General features: G+C 38.1%; 1 protein-coding gene across 6 annotated transcripts in view; it reads right to left on the bottom strand.

Annotated features, from left to right (window-relative positions):
* The window catches only part of ANKRD12 (ankyrin repeat domain 12), a 99,095-nt gene that overhangs the window by 9,788 nt on the left and 65,869 nt on the right, over positions 1-23,438 (bottom strand). For 5 of the 6 annotated variants that reach the window (XM_070778936.1, XM_070778938.1, XM_070778939.1 and 2 more), the window contains 2 exons: positions 18,474-18,621; positions 3,326-8,010 (listed from right to left, as the gene is read on the bottom strand). In XM_070778936.1, coding sequence (XP_070635037.1) covers positions 3,326-8,010; positions 18,474-18,621 — 4,833 coding nt within the window. Of the gene's footprint in view, positions 1-3,325; positions 8,011-11,712; positions 15,462-18,473; positions 18,622-23,438 lie in introns of those variants that run through there. The other variant, XM_019986560.2, reaches the window with a different exon arrangement.

Genomic DNA, 23,438 nt, shown 5'->3' with positions numbered 1-23,438 from the left:
AGAGAGGGCAGTATGGAGAGAGCAGCAGGACCCAGTACTACAGGTTGTAGTCTACCCTGCACACTGTGCTTCTCCAGGCGTGACTCACAGAACGCTGGGTCCACAAACATGGTTTACAGGAAATGGTCCGAGAACAAGTGAGGTTGGGAAACACTGTGTATGGATACACACACACACACACATATACACACACACACACATTTATTTACATATCTCATAATTAACAAATTAAATTTTAATAGTTTTAGGAATCCTACAGTGAAGAAATCTATTTTTTGATTAATGATGTTTCCCAAACTTATTTGGTCATGAAAAATATCCCTCTTTCCCCACTGAAGAAGGTATTTAATTAACACGCTGTGGATCACATTATGTGTAACACATTGGGGTAAATTTTATATGTAATAGGGAACCAGGGAAAGGTCTTAATAGCTCACAGCTGTACTGGAGAACAGCTATTGGGGGACGCGACTATAAGCAAGGAATGAAGGAAGCAGGTCACTGCTGCACTGGTGTGAGAGGGGGAGGCAGAGAAAGGGATGGGGTCTAAAACTGTGGGTGACTGAGGATAAAAAAGAGGGAGCAGCTGAGGACTCACAGGACTGGATGGCTGCTAACAGAGACCACAAGAGGGGACCTGAGGAGAGAGAAGCAGGTTAGGGGCAAGTTCAGTGCTGAAATGTTGAGTAGACCAGCTAGTATAAAAGAAGCCAAGGAGAGAGGTTTGTGCAGAATATACAAATCTGGGAATTCTCAAAATACATGCGTCTGTAGAGAAGGAGTATGTGGAGGCTTTTTGAGGACACTTTCCCTCTGCTTTCTCCTCATCTTGTCCTATGTTGTGGGACATTCAGAAGACATCCAGAAGCAGGTAGAACACAGTTACAGAAGTCAGTAGTGTATTCAGGGTTGAAGACAGAGGCAGGCATCATTCTCCAAGGGACCTGCAGTGTCCCAGCCCTTCATAAGATTATAGCTCAAAGGGAGAGGCAGGCCTGTAAACAGTTAACTGTAACATCCTGGGTAGGTTTAAGGAAGATATAAGCAATTCTGTTCCGACAAGATCCTGCCCAGAGTGACATCACAGCTCACTCGATGACGGAAGAGGAGAGAAAAATGGCCCTGGCGAAGCATTGCATGTAGAGCGAAGAGCACAGCCAAAGGACCCAGGCAGTGAGCAGAGACTCCACAGAAGAGGGAGCTCAGTGTGGCTGAAAGGCTGAGTGACTCGGACAAGTGGTGAGATGATGAAGCAGGAGTGGGGAGATGGGTCAATCGGCTGCTGTGCTCAGATGTGGGTTTTTTTATGTGTGGCCAATGGGGAGCCAGCAAATCACAGCTGAGATACTTCAACAAGGAAACAGCTTTTTATTGTTTTTAAAGAGACATAAGTTTAATAACAAAAGGAAAGTGCCAAAAGAAAGAAACTAGGAGAAGGAAGCAGTGGAAAAGTTGCTGCAATGCTGAAGTGAGAGATACTGACAAGGGCCCTGGGACAGGCAGCAGAGAACGTCGATTCTGGAATGAGTCCTCAGATCTAAGGGATAGAACCAGGTTAACTGATGGGTTTCTACTGTGGTGTCACCACCAATAAATAACGTATTTCTCAGGGAGTGGTTGGGGGGTCCTGTTCCGAGGTCTGAGGTCAGAGTGGGTGCCATTAGACCTGCCTTCTGGAAACAGAGTTGGAGGCCAAGGCTCCGCAGCAGCTCAAGATAACCATCCCCATCCCACCCCCCACCAGGGCATGCTCCCCACCTGAGGCTCCCACAGGTGCAGGCAGTCACTGCACTCACCTCAGGGCACCTGCCTGCTCTCCTCAATTCTACTTCCCGCACACACGCAGGCACAGCTCCTGACAACTCCCACCTACGACCCTCCTGGAAAACCCTCAGGGTCAGCATACTGGGAAACCAAGCCTGGGACATGTGCCTGAGGTCATTTAACTGACTGTGCCCAGGAGGCGCCTGCCATCTGATTCTAGAGATGACATAGCTCGACAGGACATTTTGGGACTAACTGTGCATTGAAGGCTGCTGAAACCACAAAAAGAGAGAGGACCTCGCTGACTGAAGAATTAACTCCTGGAGAACTTTGATGTTTAACGGGTTGGTACAAGAGCCGTAAGAAGACAGAAAAAAATTAGTGAGGTAAGAGAACCAGAAGAGCACACCATCATGAAAAACCAGGAAGGTGAGGAGTTTATGAAGAACCAGATGGTCATGAAGTCGAACGTGACAGAGAGCAAGCAGAAAGAAAAAGGGAGAGGTCAAACAATGAGTCAATTCGGAGCTCATGGGGGATCTCTGCCAGTGCACACACAGTAAGAGTATGAACAGGAAGTGACACAGAGGGGACACTGGGCACAGATCACTCTCTAAGGTGCGGTGTGAGATCACTCACTAGGCGTGACCAAGTGCCACAAGCAAGGGATAACTTTTTTCTCCCTAGGATGAAGGAGACCCAAATATGTTCAGTTGATGGGTAATGGCCACTGAAAAGAGAAACTGTAAATATAGTAGCAAGGAGTGTTCTCATACAGAAAGGTTCCAAAGAAGGCTGGAGGGAATGGAATCAAAACGACAAGGAAAGGAGTTACCCTTCAGAGAAATAAAAGCATTAACTCCTTATGGTTGAAAGCAGCAGCGGGTAAGGAACAAAATACCGAGGACCAGTGCTGTTCAATAAGGCAGCACAGACCACACACGACTCCTGAGCACTGACTGATGCATGGCTGGTCTGAACTGAGATGTACTGCAAGCCAGCCTGGTTTCAAATACTCAGCACCAAAAAAAACACTTATGTAGACTATCTCAAAAGCTCTTCTATACTGATTATATTTTCACATAGAATTGTGGGTATATTGGGTGAAATATTAATTTCACCCATCTCCTTTTACTGTTTAAAACGTCAAAAGTCAAATCACTCAGTCGTCTCCGACTCTTTGCAACCCCATGGACTACACAGTCCATGGAATTCTCCAGGCCAGAATACTGGAGTGGATAGCCTTTCCCTTCTCCAGGGGATCTTCCCAACCCAGGGAATGAACGCCGATCTCCCGCATTGCGGGCAGATTCTTTACCAGCTGAGCCACCAGGGAAGCCCAAGAATACTGGAGAGGGTGACCTATCCCTTCTCCAGCATATCTTCCCGACCCAGGAATCAAACTGGGGTCTCCTGCATTGCAGGTGGATTCTTTACCAACTGAGCTATCAGAGAAGTCCCCATTAAAATGTGGTTACTAGAAAAGTGAAGACTACACACGTGACCTCCATCACATTCCTACCAATGGGGCTCTCAGTGTATGTCAAGCGAGGCTACTTACTGTGGGTATGCAGATCTTGCTTAAGGGGTTTCCGTCCAGGAGATACGACCCATTAAACGTCACGTATTCATCATAATACTGAGGTGCCTGAGGGATCACACTACATAACAACTTGCGCTTTTCTTCAATCTTTTTTCTTATGTGCAAGTATTCAAAATAGGGATTTGCGCGCTCTGAGCTGTATGGCTGAATCTCATCGAGCTTCAGCGAGTCTACAATGGCGGCCAGGGACTGCTGGGTTTTCTCTTTTGCTTGCAGCAGAGAAGGACTCACTTGCACCGGCTGAGGCACCCGGGACACTTTCCTTTTCCGCGGGTGGTGAATCTGAGGGTCATCCTCCTCAGTTAATCTTATTCTTCCTCGAGGGGACGCAGACTCACTGTCTTTGTCTGGCAACAGTGCACAGCTGGCCAGAAGCTGCTTGCTTTGACTGGCTCCTGTGTTTCCTTTGTTTCTGGTCATCCTTTGAGGGATCTGGCTTTCAGGTTTATCATCTTCAGCACTTTCCTCTAGTTCTACTTTAACTAAGTGTCCGTATTTATGCATTTCTGGTGGAGCCGATGGCTGTGGATGGTTCTCCAGACTCGATAAAGTACTTTGTTGTGACTCCTCATCCTCGATGGAAAGCAAACACTTCTCACTTTCAGGACAATGTTTTGGATTATCTGGTTCACTCAGGTTTCCTTTTGGCACCCCTACATTCATTTCACATAAATCAGAATCACACTTATCATTTAAGTGAGTCAAAACCAAACTCTCCAGTTTGTTTTCCTTTTCATGTGAAGTATCCTGAGTATCAGAAGTGCTTTTTTCAGCCTCATGGCCACTGGAAGACTTAAACATTAGCTTGCTAAATGCATAATGAGGATTTGGCTGGGAAGACCCGTCACTTCCATTAAAGTCCTTTTCTGATGGCAATACTGGCAAAGTACTAGCTTTCTCAAAATTTGGTGCTGCTTCTTCAACAGTGCTTTCAGAGTACACTGGGACAAAGGCATCTGTCTTCTGAACGTCTGTTAGGACAAAAGTATTTTCCATATCTTTTGTAGGTTCAGTATCAGTATCCAAAACAGAACTGATCATTTGAATTGCATTTTTCTGCTGTAGAATACCTGGTTCTTGAGTGGTGACATAGGACAAAGAAGTATGTCTGGGAATAGATTCAGCATCTGAAAGTGATTGGCTATGCGAAGAGCAAGGTTGCTGGGAAGGAAGAAAGGACGCTGGATCCTGAGCACAAGTGTTTGCCGGCAATTCAGTCTGGTGCACGGACACAAAATCAATATTCTGTTCTCTCAATACTTTGTTTTCAGGATTACAAAAACCCTGAACAGAAGAATCTTGATCAGGTGCAGCAGAATTTGGGCAGCTAAAGTCTCCGGTGTTTAATGACTCCATCTCCCATGACTTACTTTGGATCACACCAACCTGATTAGAGGACTCTAAGTGCACAGGACTGCCCATCAGCATGCCCAAGGGAGCAGTGCCCTTGATGACATTTGTATCAGTAGAATTATATTTGCTGTTTATAGATCTAGTTGGAGAGGCTGCAAAACTGGAATGTATGTTAGACACGCTCAAAAGTTCTCTTTCAGGCACGTTGGAGGATACCTCAGATTTGGGAGAAGGACAAATCTCTCTTGGCACAGCTGAGCCATCTTGACTGCCCTCTTCTGATATTGTTTGGAATTGCTTTGTATGCTCACAAATGACAGAGGGCATGCTACATCTTCGGGCTTCTGCAGCTGATCTCCCTTCATTTGTAACTAGTTTAGCATCTTCGACAGAAGATGCCCGGAGATGGGAGGTCAGAAGCCTGCTAGCATACGATGCTTTAATCCGCTCTGATAGATCAGTCAGGCTATCCAGCTCCCTGTCATGAAGGGCAGGAGATTTGGCAACTGGCAAAAACGGTGACTGGGAAAAGGACATTTGGGAATCCGAACCCTCTAACATAAAGTCTGAGTCATACTCAACTGGAGGCCTTGGGGTTGTCATTGTAGTAAGGCAGGAATCTTCTGAGCTAGCCACTGAAATCAAGGAGACAGACCTGGAGCTGAGACCTGGCTTTTCACTTTCTGATCTAGGAGACCTGTTCAAGCTATTATCTGAAACAAAGGACGACTTGCCTAAACTCATCGTATTTTTGGTGTCCACAGATTGGGATCTATTACTTACAGCATCTTTACAGTGTTTCTCCTTAGTGTAAGTATCAGTCAACTCAGAACTCTTTGATCTAGTAAGTTCTTTATTTTTGGACTCAGCTAGTGCATGCTTTGTTTTTTCTTTATCTTTTACTTTAAGTTCTAAACAACTGCGATTTCTCAACCGTTCCTTTTCTTTTTGCTTAATCTTTTCCTTGTGTTTTCTGTGCCACTGCTCTATTTCCAAGTCTTTAAGGCTCAGCATCCGTTCAAAGCTGGTCTGCATTAAGTCGTCATTCACAAGCCTCTTTTCTTTGGGCCGAGTATCTTTTGATGCTGGTGATGACTTAGGTTTAGGCTTATCTGCTTCAGATTTTAGTTTGAGTGAACTACTCAGAATTTTATCCTTATGTTTGTCTCGTTCTTTATATCTATCTATATCTTTTTTATCTTTTTCTTTTCCATCAGGAGTTCTCAAAGGTTCATCTTTTGTTTTTTCTTTGAGAGAGAGAGTTTTTTCATGTTGTGCTTTATTACTGTCTGTTATACTTGACTTTCTCTCTTCCTGGAAGTGTTTGGAATTACTTATATTTACACTGTCTCTAGATTTGTCCTTTTTATCTACCTCCCTATCTTTTTCTTTATTTTTGCTTTTTTCTGATTTAGTATAGTCACTATTATCTGATGGCTTGTTTTTTTTTTCCATCAAGTGCTTCTCTTTGCTCTCTACTGGATGTCTCTCCTTCTCAGGTTTTTCTTTGTCATGTTTCCTATCCATCTTTTCTCTACTTTTATCTCTGTCATCGTTTTTTTTAATGGTAGTAATGTTTTTTAGCTTCTCACCTTCTCTATGGCATTTTTCTGTGTGATGTGAATATAGCTTGTCCTTTTCTTTTATTCTGTCGACACATTCACTAGGATCTAATCTGTCTTTCTCTGACTTATGCTCATGTTTTATCTTCTTCTCTTTTTCAGAATTTTTTCTGTCAGCCCTCTCAATGTCCTTATCTTTAGTTTGAAATCGTTTCTCAGATTTTTCCTTACTTTCTTTCATATGCTTTTCAATTTCTATTTCCTTTTCCACTGAATGTAACCCTATAGTCTCTTCAGTGGCACTTACACCTAAAGAGCTGAATTCTGTTTCTTTATCTGTAAGTACGTTCTCTCTCTCATCTTTTAAATCTTTTATTTTTTCCTCCCTAAAAGATTTCTCACTTTCCTTTTTAATCTTTTCCCGTTCTTCTTTAAAGTTTCTCTCTTTGGAGATATGCTTTTCCTTAGTTGATTTATCATCTTTTATGTTTTTCTCCAACTTTGACTTTTTTTCTAACGTTAGGGACTCATGTTCCATACTTAAAAATAGATCTTCGGTTTCATCACTTTTAAAAAAATTCTCTTTCCAAAACTCTCTATCAAATTCCACACTCCGTTGCAGCTCTTTAGTACCATCCCTACTTTTGTATTTTTCCTTTTCACCTTCAATTTCTTTTTTATGCTTTTCTTTTTCCCTTTCTTTATGTTTTAACTTATGTTTTTTTAATGTTTTACCCTCTTTATCCATTTTTTTCAGTGTGCAATCTGAATTTTCAAATGTTGGACTGTGATCATCATCTTTTATTTTGGCATTTGACTTTTCACCAAATTCTAAGTGGAAATCTTTATGATGTTTGTTTTTTTCCTTATGCTTACAAGATTTTACACTTGAACTTTCTGGCAAGAATTCAGATTCTATATTATCATACCGAACAAGATCAGGCTGTAATGACATTTCAGAACTTCCTGGTGATAAACAGGTTTTAGAATGTTCTTGTTTTAGTGGTGTTGACTGCTTTTCACTGAGTCCACAAGAATGTTTGGGAGATTTACCACTGGAAATATGAAATAAATGTAATGAAGTATCATCTTTCGGGCTAAAAGATTTCCTAAAATTCCCCTCATCTCTGGTCTTATCTGAACAATCTAGTGCAGTATTAACTGTCAAGTTTGTTACTCTGGTATTTTCTTTCCCCTCTTTTTCTTGCTTCAGCTCTTGGTTCTCTTTATTTTTGTTCTGGTTCTTTAATTTTCTTTTAACTTTGCCTTTCTGTTTGTGTTCATTTGAAACTCCATATTCCTTTTTGGTTTGAATATCAGAATTTGATGTTTCAGGGACAGAACATGGAGCAGAACACTTTTTGTTTTGAAGAATTTCTTCATCTGAACTTTCAGAACTTGAATACAAAACCCTAGATGGCTTTTGTTTTTTACTTTTAAATGATTTAGGATAGAAGGTTTTTTCCTGTTTTGCAAATAAACTACTCTTTTCTACTTCAGATTCATTCTCTTTTCGCAGTTCTTTCCTAAGAATATGCCTGTCATCAATCATTTTATTTATTTCCTCTTCATCATCATCTTTGAACTCATACTCATCAAGGGCAGATGGAAGAGGTGCTTTACTGGGAACTATCTGTTTACTTTCACAGATGAGAGAGTCTTTCTCTGTCTCAGAGTCAATATTTTCATCAACGCTGGAAGGATTTACAGACTGAGCCTCTTCAGAATCTAGAATATGAAAAAGAAAATCTCCTGTTAGTCAAGAGATAACTGTCAGGAAAATAATACTGAGAGAAAAACATAGCATATACAGCAAATACTTCAATTCTGAAAATTTTTCATATTTATATGTAAATAATACAATGGAAAAATATGTAAGAGCTTTGCTACAGTTTTGTGGAAAAGCTTCAGAGACTCTGCTTCAGTATGATACCTCATGACACCTGTAAAGCACACAATACACTGGATATACTATATATATATATAAACTAATATTAAAATGTATGAACAATATAATTAAAACTCCAAAAGGACTGGATTCAGGTAAACATTGGCTACTAATGTAAAAAATTTTAAAAAAAAATCCTTTTGTGGCCATGCTATGTGGCATGTGGGATTTTAGTTCCCCAACCAGGGATCAAACTGGTGCTCTGAGATGGAAGGATAGAGACTTAATCACTGAACCACCAGGGAAGTCCCCTATAAAATTTTATATATATGTACATTTTCATATTTCCTGGAGAGAGATATTTAAGTAAAATTCTTTGATGCAGAAAAGATTAATAATCACTAACTTAAAAAGTTTAATAAAAATTAGTTTATTTTATATGCTTCAGAATTTTTTTTACTACTAAAAGCATAAATGATCAAATGATTCCCAAAAGGACAGAACTTGAATAAAGGTGAACGGTTGTAACTATACAAGAAACATGATTGTCAGCTTTACCACCTGTAAAAAAAAAAAAAAAAAAGAAAGAAAAAAAGAAATATATCCCCCAATTACAAAATCAAGATTGTAACAGACTGATATATAATTTGAAAAAAGCTACTTTATTCTTTAGTTCTTTTATAGATTTTTTTCCTTCCTAGTTGGGCATCTTTTCTTAGCTGAAATGTATGTTGTATGCATGGAGCCTGTAACTGAAAAGAAAACCCAGGCCTGTAAAATTAAAAGAAAACTGAAGACTCTAACCAAAAGAGGATAACATCAAACTTCACTTTTTTGGCTAAATATATAACAATATAAAGGTAATCAATTTATTTGAATACATCAAGTTTCCCCTAAAAGTGATCTAGCTCTCAAATATTCTTTACCTGGAAATTCAAATTGCAGACGCATTTTAGAGTGTCTGTAAGGTTCTGAGCACTGGACAAGAGCTCTGGAGAGATGTGGAGAAGATGTGGTAATATTCTAATACTATTAAGTGCCAGACACGTGGAATTAAAAAAAAAAAGAACATTTCTGGAATGACAATTGCTTGTAAGCGTAACTCCATTCCCAGTTCTTAACACTGCAACACAAAGCATCAAACTGTAGAACTTTATGATGCAAAAAAGGGAACAACTGTTTTGGAAGTAGTATTTGTTCTGCTCCTCAATTAAATAAATACAAGAATATGTACTTATATGACAGGTGTTATTTTCCTTGTTGGCACCTTATTTACAATTTGTTCTTGAGGACTTTTCTCCCCTTGCAGTTTTTAAGGAGTTGATGTTTTATGGTTTGTATACAACTATTCTATTTATATTTTTTCCCATTAGGTAAGTTTAACTGGAAACTGGGAATGATTTTTTCCCTTGTATATTTCTTAACACCTCAAGTCAACACTAGAATCAATCTTAAGTAAACATTTAGTATGCTTCTCTAGGCACAAAGTGCTCAGCAGGAGGTGTGATGTGATGAAAAGAACACAGCTCTGCAGAGTAACAGTGACTCAGCCTGATGATGGCTCAGATGGCTGTTGGCACCCAGTTTAAAGGGTGCAGGTACCCTTCTCCAGTCAGTACCTGGGAAAGGGGAGCAGGCTTCTCACAGCAACAGCACCGAATGGGGTGGGAAGGATATTAGGAACTTCAGGCAGACTTCAGGGTGTGAAAACAACTAACGTAACAAAAGGCAGCTCAAACACAACATGCCCCATTTCATATACAGCTTTTTTTCATTCAATAGTTGCAGACATTTTCTTTTAAAGTTGCATTTTCTTTATTACTGTTTTTCAGGGCTGCATGTTACACGGAGTTAATATGTAATCACGATATACCATGACGACAGTGTGGAGTTACCCCGGGAGGAGGATGGCAGCCTGGCTCTGGTCACTGAGTTGTACCCGTCCACCAGGCTCGATTCTCTGCATGCGGGCTCTCAGTATTGCCAATCAGAACCCTGTATGGCTCTCCTAAAGCTGGCCAGTCTGGGACCCCAGCGATGACTCTACTTCTCTGTGATGCCATTCTGCTGGCAGACCAGGTTCAAATCCCTTTTCTTCCCTAAGGAGTCCTAAACCTTTTTGATTTACTTTACCCAGGACTATGGATAAAGCTGGTTTTGGAATTCTGGCGCAGTAGTAAAAACAAACATGTTTGCTCCACCTCTCTTAGGATAGCGAGAAATTCACCTAAGAATCCAAATCCTCAAGCCCCTGTACTGAAAATGGCCATGGTCATTGTGATACGACACCGTTTTCAATTTGTTTCCAACTTTTTTGTTTTTACTATCTATTTAGTTACTAGATTTGAATTTGTATTTAAAACAGTTTACTGAATTATTTCTGATAAAAAAGCTCCTTAAAAAAATACTATGTTTATCATCTCAAGAATCTTCTTTGGGAAATTAGGGAGACAAGTGAGAAATAAGCAATCACTAAAGCATTAAATTTTTCATTAAAGCATTTTGTTACCTGTGAAAAAGTACTAAATAACAAAACTTAATTGATTAAAAATGCAATACATTTGAAAGTTGCTCTTGTACATCTCAAGGCCTTATTTGGAAAATAGTTTTCCTGAAATTGAAATCATGGAGATGCAGTAAGCAAAATCCAGATTTTGAGAAAAATTACCAGGCAAATGATTTTTTCAACAACAAAAAATTACAAGAACAAAAGAATGGAAGAGGATATTTACATGACACAGTGAATTCTCAAAATCTAATTCACACACTGTGTACTATAATCTACTCCTTTCTTGATAAATTCTTCACAAATATCTCTGACACCTTGTTCTAAAGTATGACAATTGCTCGTTGCTGTCACTTGGGAATTTTTCATCAAAATCTGAATGTCTGTATTTTCCTCTTAGACTTTTTTAACCTTGCACTTTAGTTGCAAATGAAATTCTAGGTTCAAAACAGTTTTCATACAACGTTGAGCCTGAAGCTGCACCCATCTTCTCACAACAGCTTTTAAGAACAAGAAATCAGTCACTCTGACTCTGATTCTGTGCCTCTGATTCTGGAAGTTTGTAAAATTTTAAACAATCTTTATCCTTGAAGTCGTGATGTAACTTGATGTGGGGTTTTCCCTTTCCATGCTTGTTTTTGCTTTGTACATTCCCTTTTGATCTATAAATATCTTTCTTCAGTTAAGAGACATCTTCTTCAACTAAAAAAATTATTTTCTTCCCAACAATTATTATTCTTTGTAAAAATAATATTGGATATGCTGGGTACGGTTTTTTTTAAACCATTTTTCTCATATTCCCAATGCATTTTTCAATGTTTTATGTGTTGCCCTTCTCTTAGATCTCAAATTAGATCTTCAGCGATGTCCAGTTTATTCTTTAACTCTATATGGAATGCTTACTTTCAGTAATGAAAAACATTTTGAATTTCAAGGACTTTCCTGGCCAACTTTTTCAAGGTGGCCTTCTGTTAGGGTTATTGGATCGACAGCCCCCACCATCATCCCAGCGTCTCCAAGCGCACTGAGAACTTACCCTTCTGCTTCCTACGTAATTTTCATTCTCCAGATCAACTGCTGTGCTTGTTCATTTTGGCCCTTCTTGTTTGTCTTTCAGTTGATTTTCCTCAACTCTCTGGATTTCTTTTCATACTGATAAACGGAAAAACTGGTTCTTTTAGCAGTTTAATGGAGGACCTCTACAGCAGGCATCCCCTGCATGTGTGCTCCTTGGTCCCTCGAACCGCAGTCTGTTGCTTAGAATGCGCCTGCAACAGGCTGGCTCTGAACTTCAGAGCCCCCGGGGCTCCACTGGGAGGGATATTTGAGTTGTTGCTTTGCTCCGCAATACTCTCCTAACCACAACCAGTATACTGAACCTGATTACATAAATATAACTTACATTCTAGTCAAGGAAGTAACATTAGAAAAAAAACACCGCATTTTAGGAAACATATCTTTATAGCTTCCATATCCCTAAATTGATTGTAAAATGCAGTCTAGAGACAGGAAAATAAAATATTGGGTAATTTTATACAGCTTCTTCTAAATCTCCATTTCTAAAACTCAATTTAAAATAAAATAAAATAAACCTCAATTTTCCTAAGTAAAGGTTAGTTATTTTAATTTTACTGTATAGGAAAAAAGTAGTCATGTTTAGTACATTTATTTGGAAGTAAGTATGCTATATGGGAATATATTTTCACTGTATTTCTACAGTAACAGGTACAGGTAAAGGAGTTACAGCAAAGAATTTAGGGGTGAGCTGGGGAGAGAAGAGAGTATAATCAATAGGTGAAAACACTATGTCTAAAAGCGAAATTGACATAAAAAGTAAAACCAAGTACCACACCACTCTGTACACTCCCTTAGTTATACATGGCCTTTCTACCAACGTATCAGTCACAAAAAAATGAAGTCTATAAAGTATAAATTAATCAAGATTGTCCCCCTCTGAAAATATGACTGGTATCACTACAAAAAATTTGATGTCACTAAAGGAAACTGACAAAAATCACCCAGTCTCGGCTATTCCATCAATACGTGTGTGTATATATATATATGCATATATATATTTATATATATATTACATGGAGGTCCTTTAAACCATGAGTAGGTAAAACAGGATGATATAGCTAAGGCTAAACTCATTTATTCGTATACATACAATATTTTAAGTCAAAGGTCTTTTTTAAGAGTTCTGCCCAAATGTACCCTTCAGAGAGTTTTAGTCTTAAATATTCAGCAATATCTCAAGGACTAAAATAATGTGACAGACTCACTTTAAGTTGCTAGGCACTGGTAGAAATGCAGTTTATAAGACAAACCATCAAGCTAATATATTTTTAACAAAAAATCGATTCATTCTGAATTTGCAATAAGCCATTTTATATATGTCGGGCAAATACACTTAAAATTTCTTGATTATATTTAGATAAACTTCAAAGAGAGATATTGAGATTATTATTTTATGTAACATAAAAATTTAAAGACATATTCATTTGCAGACATCCAAACAACATACCAGCTGTAGTCACAATTTCCCATTTACTTTTTTGATATATGAGTAAGTAAAAAATATAGAACTATGCAATTTTTATAGACACTACTAAAGAGCAAATGCTTATAATAAATGGTAATTTAGGTATAATAATTTCTTTCCCTTTTTCTCCACTTAACAAAATTTGACAAATAAAATTTTAAAAAGACACTCAATCTTGAAATTAAAACTCTTAAGCTTTAGAGTTAGGTTGATATAATGAATCTACATAAAACACATGATAAAACCTGTATTGATTTTAAAGTATTGGCTTTCAAATAAGAGAACTATAGAGGTTTTGGTTGTTTAAGATTCAGGTAGAAGTAGTTGGTGATATTTAGAGAAACGTGTGAAGAATTAAAACCAGAACTCTGTGTATAAAGTGTACCATATATATCACAAAACAGAGGAGAAAAAGCAGAGTATGCAAAACATGGTGACGGAATTTCTTTTAACTGATCACTAAAGAATATCTATTGCCTATTATGCTGTATGCTCAGCCCTCTGCACATCACATGCCTTTTCATTTCTTGTAAGCACCTATACCACAGTGGTGGGTGAAGAATAAAAGTTGCTGAACACCAAGTACAGTGCTTACTCTATGTGACCTCTACCTGTAGTCTTTATGCTTCCAAGGTTAAAAGAAGCTTGTTTTAAAACTTCCTCAGGTGTGTCTTCTTCCTACTTACAATTAAACTGTTAACATCACATAATCCATTTAATAAAAATTTCTGGTCTATTTTGACTTATGTGATTGTTTTTTGTATCTCTTGATTTATTAACTGTTATAGTTCCGTATCTGCATGAATGGTCATATTTTCATAGTTCCTGAAATATAAAACTGAGGATATGAGTTTAACAAATGTGACAATATACTTAGAATAGTTACAATCTTTTAACATTAAGAAAATAAAGCTTTGAATTACTGGTCATTTTGTGTATTTTATAACACAGAAATGCACTCAGCAAACACCAGAGGGAAACAACGTATCACTGTCTTTTTGGAAGTTTCTTAATCTGTCTCATGGTAGACTCTAAACACAGACTGCCTACTTATGATGGAGTATTTCCTTGCTTAATCTGAAGCATTCAAGTGAGCAAAGCTTATAGCAGTGGCTTAATAAATATGGCCGGATTACTGGCAGTCAAAGCAATGTAAGGAAAGGGTGAACAATTATTTTTAACAATGCCTGGCATTTTCAACTTTACCCGCTGGGCACTTTGTTTACATAATAAAACAGGGTCTGCAAACCTGCAGCAGAATCTTTGGCAATTAATGAGTGTCAGAAAGCATGAGGAGGGGCGCAGTGAGACACAGAGTCACCCACTTCTCCGTTACCGTAATTCTGGTTCAGGAGCGTGGTCTGGTTCTCTGAATATGACTCAGCTTTCAGCAGGTTAGCAAGAAGCAAATATCTGTAGCAAATCCTATTATCAGATAGAATTTCTGTCAGGATGGTAATATGGAATAAGACTGTGGAAAAAGGGCAGAGGTTAGGGGAAAAAAAAAAACCACAGAATTATGCAGATATAAGTGTCGTCGACTTGTATGCAAATCAGTTGTACTGACCAGGACATGAATTCCTCCAGCAATATCATAAATATCTGATGTGCATGACATAAAATGACTACTCAAGGAGGTTCACGAACTTGGGCCACCCTGCACATTGTTTATTACTAATCTGTGATGAAATGATGAAGTAACAGGCTTATATCAGAGGAAATCAGCGATGTCACAAGCACACTCTTGAGCTCATCGGACAGACACCTCTTGTCAGAGCATCCTCCTCTCTGATGAAAGAAGCCGTGCACTGGCGTTATGTTCTGGCACAAGCTCTGTGCCCTGGGGACCTGACACTCTGCAGAACAGTGCCTCTGAGCAGCACTGTCACAAAGCACAACACCTAATGGCATAAGCCGAACTCTAAAATGCTTCCTACAAAATGCCTTTTTATCTACTCCAAATTTAAGTTCTGAAATCCACAGCCAGTTATACTCTCTAACTTTGCAACACTTAAAGTGTATCTGTCACATGGATGACGTAACATACAAAATGGGTAACAATGCTGTCAGGCTTTACATGTACAAAAGTCTATGGGCAGTCAAATTAATACTCGATTAAATATTAATACATTCTAAATTTAGATTAGATGGTGTTTAGTCTGACAAGGACCTCATGTAAATTAAACAATAAATTTGGGTATTTTCATCAGTCTTTTTCAGCAACTTCAAAATCTTTGTATGATACTTACGGATAATTTTTACTGATGATTTTTAAATCATTCCTTGAGGGATTTTGATCAAGCAATAATTCAGGCACATTCACCATGTGGAAAATAAGTATGCTGAAAAATCAATACATAGCTGATGAACACATGAAACAGTATCAGTGAAAATCAAAAACGGTTCTAAAAGATGTGCTTTACTCTAATGAAACATGTAAGTTCAAATAAAATACCTAACTTCTTCCATGGGAAAAATTTATTGCAGCACTTCTTTCTCACAGAAAGATTTTTAACCAAAGCTGCTTTTCACTGCTATTGTTTTCTGAAGAGACCAGGATTACAAAGTCCATAAGCATAATAAATGGGAGAATTTACATATCACATAAAATGTTTCTCTTCTTCAAATCTTATTTTCTTACTTTCCTATGGAAGCTACGTAATTCAGTTATTATAATCCTTATTTCATACAGCACAAAGATGTTCAACTGACTTTCAGTTTGCACCTGGCAGATGGATTTACAAATACTTTGAAATTAAAGAAGTGACAGGGGTTAGGAGATAATCATGATAGTATCTCCATTTCCTTCACCAGCTATGTCCTCTGAGCTCACAGATGGCCCCTCCGTGCTGAAGCACCAGAGGAGACCTTGCTGTTGCCGGACCAGGTGTTCCCAGACTCACCCAGTCTCCTTAACGGACAAACTCAGTCTACAGGTTCAGTGACTCTGGATTTGTGGGTAATGGAAACTTCTGGCATAATCCCTAAGGCCCAATTACCCCTTCCTCCAATTAAACAAATATTTGTTAATGTTAATGTCTGTACCAAACACTTCAGTCTACATTTATTGGAGGGTGAAGGAGAGAAAATATACACAAAAAGGAATGTTGCCACCTTTATAATTCCTCCTATAGTTTTAGCTCCCATCATTACAATTCCCACTACTAAACACTGCTGTCAACCCTTTAAAAAACATGTTTGTCTCTCTCTATTCCTCCCTCCCCCATGTCTCTTCTCCTTATAATCAGCCCGCCTTTTGGATGGGTGACAGTCAAGCAGAAGCCTTGATCCTTTCCTTAGTGGAATACGAGAGCAATCACTATTGCCGGCTCCTTTCAGAACTACTGAAAACATATCAGGCGTTTCCCCTAACATAACAATTCTTGAGAATTTCTTAGTATTTAAAAAACCCAATATCCTGAACCTTTTATGTGCTATTCACCTTAACTGAGTTTTATACAAAATTCCCCTGGAGAAGTACCTATTAAGTACACACTTAAAATTTTAGTCTTGTCCATTTTTTAAAGTCTGATATGGTGTTTTAAGTCATTTTTATTTTTTTTCTACAGGTCCTCCCTCTTTTCGTACAATCCAGCTGGGAGAAGACGCTGGGTGCAGCTCAGCACACTCCTCTGTCTGGGCCCCTCCTGCCAATGGCAGCAGGATCCGACCTAGAGGACTGAGGAGGGGAGCAGAGTGTCCCTTCAGCAGGAGGGCAGGCAAGGGTTTCATCCTCTTTCTAACTTAATGTTGGCAACTACTGATCCTCAATGCTCCCAGACATCAACTAACAGGGGGCTGCAAAGTGGTCAGTCTCTCTTGTCATTCTTTTAGCTGTATTAATCTTATAAGAAAACATTTCTTCTCATCATAATGAGGTTACCCAGTGGTAAGAGTTCATACAGGAATATGGAAGCAAAATAAATGATTGACTTTTCCCCCTTTTTTGCCGATTTTTAAAGATAACAAACTGGTTCTTTGGTGACCATGAATTAATTTAAAAATTCACCATGAAAAATTCATGAATTTAAACATGTTTGATGGGTTTCAAATCTTTGCAATTAACACCCTTATTGAAGCTCAAACTTTCCAATTTTTGGCTAGAGGGGAACAGTTCCAAGCTGTCTAAGGCCTTCTGACAAAACCTAAAATCTGAAATAAGTAGATGTTCTATATTTCCTGCCCTAGACTTAGTTTAGCATCATCCATTGTTTTCCAACAAAGTTTGGCTTTCTTTTAGGAGAAAATATTTCCCAATTATAATCTGGGTACCAGGAATGACTACTGCTACTGTCTTTGTCAGCTTTAGATCTTTTCAACAGATCTAAATTTGTATTTTAGTTTTAATTTGGAAATAATTTCAACTCCCAAAAAGTTAGAAAATAAAAAATAATAAACACTATAAATCCTTTACCTAGGTTTTCTTATTGTTAACACTTTACTCTTCTTGCATTATACTTTCTTTCTATATATAACATATGTGTATAAATACATTTTCTTCCTTAACTATATGAGGGTAAATTACATATATAATGGCTCTTTACCCTATATACTTGAGGGTATTTTGCAAGACATAAAGATATTATTTGTTATAGCATAGTTGCCAACTTCGTGAATTTACACTGAAACAACACTAATCTACTGTCCATATTCCTTGCTAAATGATCTAATATCTTTTATAACTATTTCCCCCCTCCACGACAGAAACCAGTCCTGGAGCAGGTATGTTTTTTACTTATCGGTTTTTAAAAAAACTCTTGAGTATGCCAAAAGTTTTCTGAAATACTCTTCTTGGATCTTCCCTTTTTAAAAACTGTGATTGTAAAATTGTGTCGCAATTTTACAACAATGACCAGAATTCAACCACCTAAACACAAAAATAAAAATGCAAAGGTGACTCATCAATGCCAGGAAGGGTCTGGTGAGTAGTGCTCTAATTAATAAAAGGATTAAAAGAATTCAGACGTGGTACAGCTAACAGTGGCAGTGTGTAGTAGTGCTGGTAACTATTAATGGGGAGAGAGTCTGCAACAGGCTTGATTCTGACATCAGCAATTTGTGGGGAAAAGAAATCACAGAAATAGGACAAGAGCATCAGGACCCCATTTACACGGAGGACGTGGAGACAGGACCTCAACTGAGGTTACCGAACTCACCATTCTGAACAGCTAGAGTGCTAGGTGTTACAAAGCAGAAGTACAACATTCTACTAAAATATCATGTAAACAGGTGAACAGAGACCATGTGGAACAAACCTGTGTAACTCTCATCATCATCAGACAAAGGCACCTCTCTTTTCAGCAACAACTCCAGCTCCTCTGTTTCTGCCACATCTACTGGACGCTCCCCATGTTTATTAGCTTGAAAAGGGTTTCCACCATGACGAAGCAGCAGTTTCACAATCTGCAACATTGAACAGTAGGAAGACTCAGTCCTTTTGTTGACTGCATTATTTCAACCATTCTCCCGATTATACACACAGTCTCCTCCTGCTCCATCTATTCCGCCTCCTTCCCCACTATCTATTCTAAATCATAATTACTCTCAAGTTCCATTTTCACTGCCATCCCCTTCTGACTGCATCTACTACCAAGACAGTTGCTCCTTAAAATTGAGGTTGGGCTATCTTAGTACCGAATCTCATGATTTTTCTGAGATCTGTTTCATCAAACATTTGACAAATATTTACTAAGTACCTTTAACAAGGACTACATCAAGTTCTCCAGATAAATCAATGAACAAGAGTAACAAGCTCCCTGGCCTCTTGCAATGTACAGGCTACAGGAAATCTCAAAAGAAGTACTTCCCCTGTTTAAGGCAACCAGCCCTACACCAAGGCTCTTTAATAATCTTCTTTTCTCCATCTCCCTGGGATGTAAACTATCACTAACTGATATGAGATTACTTAAAATTAATGAAGCTTAAAATGCAACGTCTCTGACTTTCATGATCCCCTTACATGGCCCTGTATCTTTTTATTCATTTCTTAAAGAACCTGTCCCCACAAATTACGTAAGTTTTGGGCTCCACAAACCAAGATGTGCCTGGCTAGTCATTTCATTTTTTTGGTTTCTTTCTTTCTTCCTATTCCACTTCTTTTCTATATTAAAACCTTTTTTGATTGACTTATTTCTAGAAACCAATCTTTCTAGTTCATTTCTCTTTTGCCTTAAAACAATAATGGGAATAAAGAAACAGACTTAAAAAAAAAGAAACTGTTTAAGCCTATACTCTTCTCCTCCACCTAAACCTCTCTTCTTTTCTTAACAGTCAAGCTCCTGGACAGTGTTTACCCTTGCAGCCTTAGACTACTTCTTTCTTACTGGCCCTTCAGCCTTCCACCTACAATTATGTTGCCATCAGTCCAGTGAAATGAGTCTTCTAATATCTGTGAATATCTAAGCCACAGGTGATTTCCCCAGGGCTCTGTCCTTGATTCATACTCTGTTCTACATCATCTCCCTGGAGGGCTCACCACCCACTCTGAATGAGATGACAATTATGCAATCCATCCATCCATTTTCATTCTCATGCTCATTCTTTCTTAGCCCTCTTCCTCAGCTTCAGAACCAAATTTCGATATATTATATTTTAATACAAACGTTGAACCCAATTGGTCCCAGAGTTCATTAAACTTGCACCCTTATCCTTTATCTTTTCTATTCTTAGTGACTAGCACCAAAATATACCCAGTCACTGAAGCCAGAACGATGGGAGCCATCACTGATTCTTGTTTTTCATTCATTGTTGCTGTTTAGTTACTAATTTGTGTCCTTCACTTTTGTGATCTCATAGACTGTAGCCTACCAGGTTCCTCTGTCCATAGGATTATTCAGGCAAGAATACTGGAGTGGGTTGCTAGTCCCTTCTCCAGGGGATCTTTCTGACCAAGGGATCGAACCTGCATCTCCTGCATTGGCAGGAGGATTCTTTACCACTAGTGCCACCAGCGAAGTCCGTTTCACTCATATTCCTCGTCAGACAGGTGGGAAGTATTATTAATTCTGCTTCCATGACATCTCTTTTGCTTTGAGCTTTTATTTCCAGTGACATGAGTGTGTGCTGTCATAGGTAAATCTGTACTATAATTTATTAACACATTTCTGCCCTTGTCCTAGACCATAAACTTTATGTGAAATCTTTGTCGTTTTTGTATTCTCAATACACAACTATGATGTTTTCTGGTATAGCACATCTTTTTCAAAAAACATTAAACAAGATGCTACAAATCAGGAATTTCTAACAAATGAAAGTATTTAAGAGTAACAATGATTCACAGTGAAATAAAAATGAAAAATTGTTTCTAGGCTATGGAAGAATAAAGCATCAAAACAGAACATTTGAAATGTAAGAACACAAAAAGAAAACAAATAACTCATGATCAATTGCTGCTGCTGCTACGTCGCTTCAGTCGTGTTCAACTCTGTGCGACCTCAGAGACGGCAGCCCACCAGGCTCCCCCGTCCCTGGGATTCTCCAGGCAAGAACATTGGAGTGGGTTGCCACTCCCTTCTCCATGATCAACTATTTTTTTTTTTTTTTCATGATCAACTGTTAATGTTCAATTTTCCTATTTATTAATTTTCATCAAGTTGCATTTTTTAATAAGATCAAATAGCTATTCAAGGGTGCTAGTGAAAAACAATTGTCCCTGATATTTATCTTCAATGCTCAAATATCATACCTAGCATGCTGCTTCCGTATTTTTCAGTTTTAGGTGTTGTCTACTGTCTTACAATGGAAGACAGGGACTCAGCTCTCGTTTACCAACTGCACCCCTGTACTCCTATACATAATCATTCCCCCTCCTCCTAACTTTCCAAAATAGTCATATTATTTTGTGTGTATTATGATTAATATAAATATTGAACCAAGTAGCATACAATGACTAAATTTTCATTCTTACACAAGTCATCTGATCCCAGAGTTAACTATCTTCATTTTTCATTTGCTCAGTGTTCTACATACTTATCTTTAACTCATCCCCCATTCTGCTACAAGCACAGACCCCTTCAGTTCCACACACAACCACTGTTTCTGTTCAAGTCCTTCTCCAAGCCTTCTCACTTACTTTAAAATGGACTGGCTGCTGTCTAGATTTGCTTCTCATCTGTCATCTTCCTTCATCCTATCATCCTAGAAACACCCTTTCCTCAGTTTTGTGTTGAATTCTTTAGATCATATCTTCTTTGTTGGTTTATGCCCTCGTTTTGTTGAAACACTACCTCCAGGAGATTCTTGAGAAATGGTTAAATAATCTGAGAGTTTTTTGGTACATGTCAGAAAATACCTTTACTCTATCCTCACTTGAGTAATACTTACTTTGGACATAGAATAGTTTTCCCTCCAATTTCAAAGGCATGAGCATTATCTTTTAGCTTCTAGTGCTGTTATTGAAAAGTCTGATGCCATTCTGATTTTTTACCTTTACATGGAACTTGCTTTTTCTCTCTGTAAGCTGGAAGACGTCCTTTGCCCCTATGGTTCTGAAATCCCAGGATAATGAATTTTGATCTCGATCTTTTTAACATTCATGCTGAGCATTCAATTACCCTTTCAATCTGAAGACACCTGCTCTTTCAGTTCTGAGAAAATTCCTGCTTTTATATCTGATAAAGTCCTGTGTTTTCACTGTTCTGTCTTCTAAGAACTCTTTAAGATACTGGATCTCCTGAATTAATCTTTCTTCTCATTTCCCCTCCTCCGTCTGTTTCCTGGTTTCTGGGAGGTTTTCTCAACTTTATCTTTAACCTTCAATACTGTATTTTTCGTCCTGTTATCATTTTATTAACTTCTAAGAGCTTTTTTAAGAGTCACTCGATGGATGTGAGTCTGAGTGAACCCGGGGAGTTGGTGATAGACAGGGAAGCCTGGTGTGCTGCGATTCATGGGGTGGCAAAGAGTCGGACACGACTGAGCGACTGAACTGAAGCTATGTTAAGAAAAGTAATCTTCTCTTAATCTAAATAATTTAGGACAGAACTGCTATCTTTCTATTTTTTTCACCTTAGAAATGTCTTATGGATGGTTGTAGTCATCATGAGTATCATTGGAAGAAATCTAATTCTTTGCTGGAGAATCATATGATACAGATAAACACAAATGAGCTTTTGGTGGCTCTCATTTCCCTCCTCCTCTTTGGGGACAAGTAAAGAATAAGGAGAAAATAGCCCTCAACAGCTCTGAATTATGACTCCTACTATCCTAGGCATGTTGGTAGGAGGAAAAGCAAAGGTCTCTTGAAAACAGCATGCCAGTCTCCCTCTGGAAAGAGACTGGAAATAGTGTTTGAATCCTTGTAAGTACATCAGCTCAAAGGTCAGCTTCTGGAAATATTTTGTAGCAATGTGCATATTTAGAAACTTGTATTCATAGAAACATGTCTTACTCATAAGGCATAATTCTTTAACATTACATTTAGCAATCAAGAGATCTTTTTATGCAACATTTGAAGAAAAACTATTCATGTTTGAAAAACTATCAATAATCCTTTTTTTAAAAAAGGGAAGTGAATACAGTATTTAACACAGCACACCCAGAATACAAATTATGTATGTATGAGACTCAATATTCAATACAGAAAACAGAAAAGCACACGAGTGAAAAATAATATAGTTAAGGGCTTATCCCATAGGTATGTATGAGACTGGAACAACGGTAAGGATCAGTTTAGGAAAAATAACATTATTATTTTTCTTCAAAATTTGAACTTGAGAATTATGAAAAAGTCTTTTAGAAAGATTTAAGTGAGAAAATGGCACTTTTAATTTCTGAATTTTAGTTTCTAAAATATTTGAGTATATTTGAAAAATAGCAATAGTAGCCTTTTAATCTCTGACCTCTGAAATTTCCGTAACATTTTAGATTTCAAGGTAGGTTTATATGCTCAGTGTCTTTTTTTCCTTCAAAATATCCCCTTTAAATAGGTATTATTTATTATGGATGAGAAAAAGGAAGTTGAAAGGAAAAAAGTAACTTGAGACCACACATATGGCAAACTGGCCAGACCAGAACTGAATTTGTATCTATCTTCACAAATTTCATTTTTTTCTCAACTAAAGCGGCTTTTAAAAGGCAGGCAGCATGACCCTGACATTTTTATTGTGTCAAAAAAGAAAATAAGGCTGAGAATGTTTGCTGCTAATGAAAAAACTAAGGGGGATTTTTCTAGCAGAAAGGTATGAGATGACACCAAAATTCGAGCTAGGGTGTTAGAAAAC

The sequence above is a fragment of the Bos indicus genome, chromosome 24 (assembly GCF_029378745.1).
Source record: "Bos indicus isolate NIAB-ARS_2022 breed Sahiwal x Tharparkar chromosome 24, NIAB-ARS_B.indTharparkar_mat_pri_1.0, whole genome shotgun sequence".
NCBI classification, from domain to species: domain Eukaryota; kingdom Metazoa; phylum Chordata; class Mammalia; order Artiodactyla; family Bovidae; genus Bos; species Bos indicus.
The sequence above is the reverse complement of the archived record's forward strand: the minus strand, read 5'-3'. Positions and strand labels throughout refer to the sequence as shown.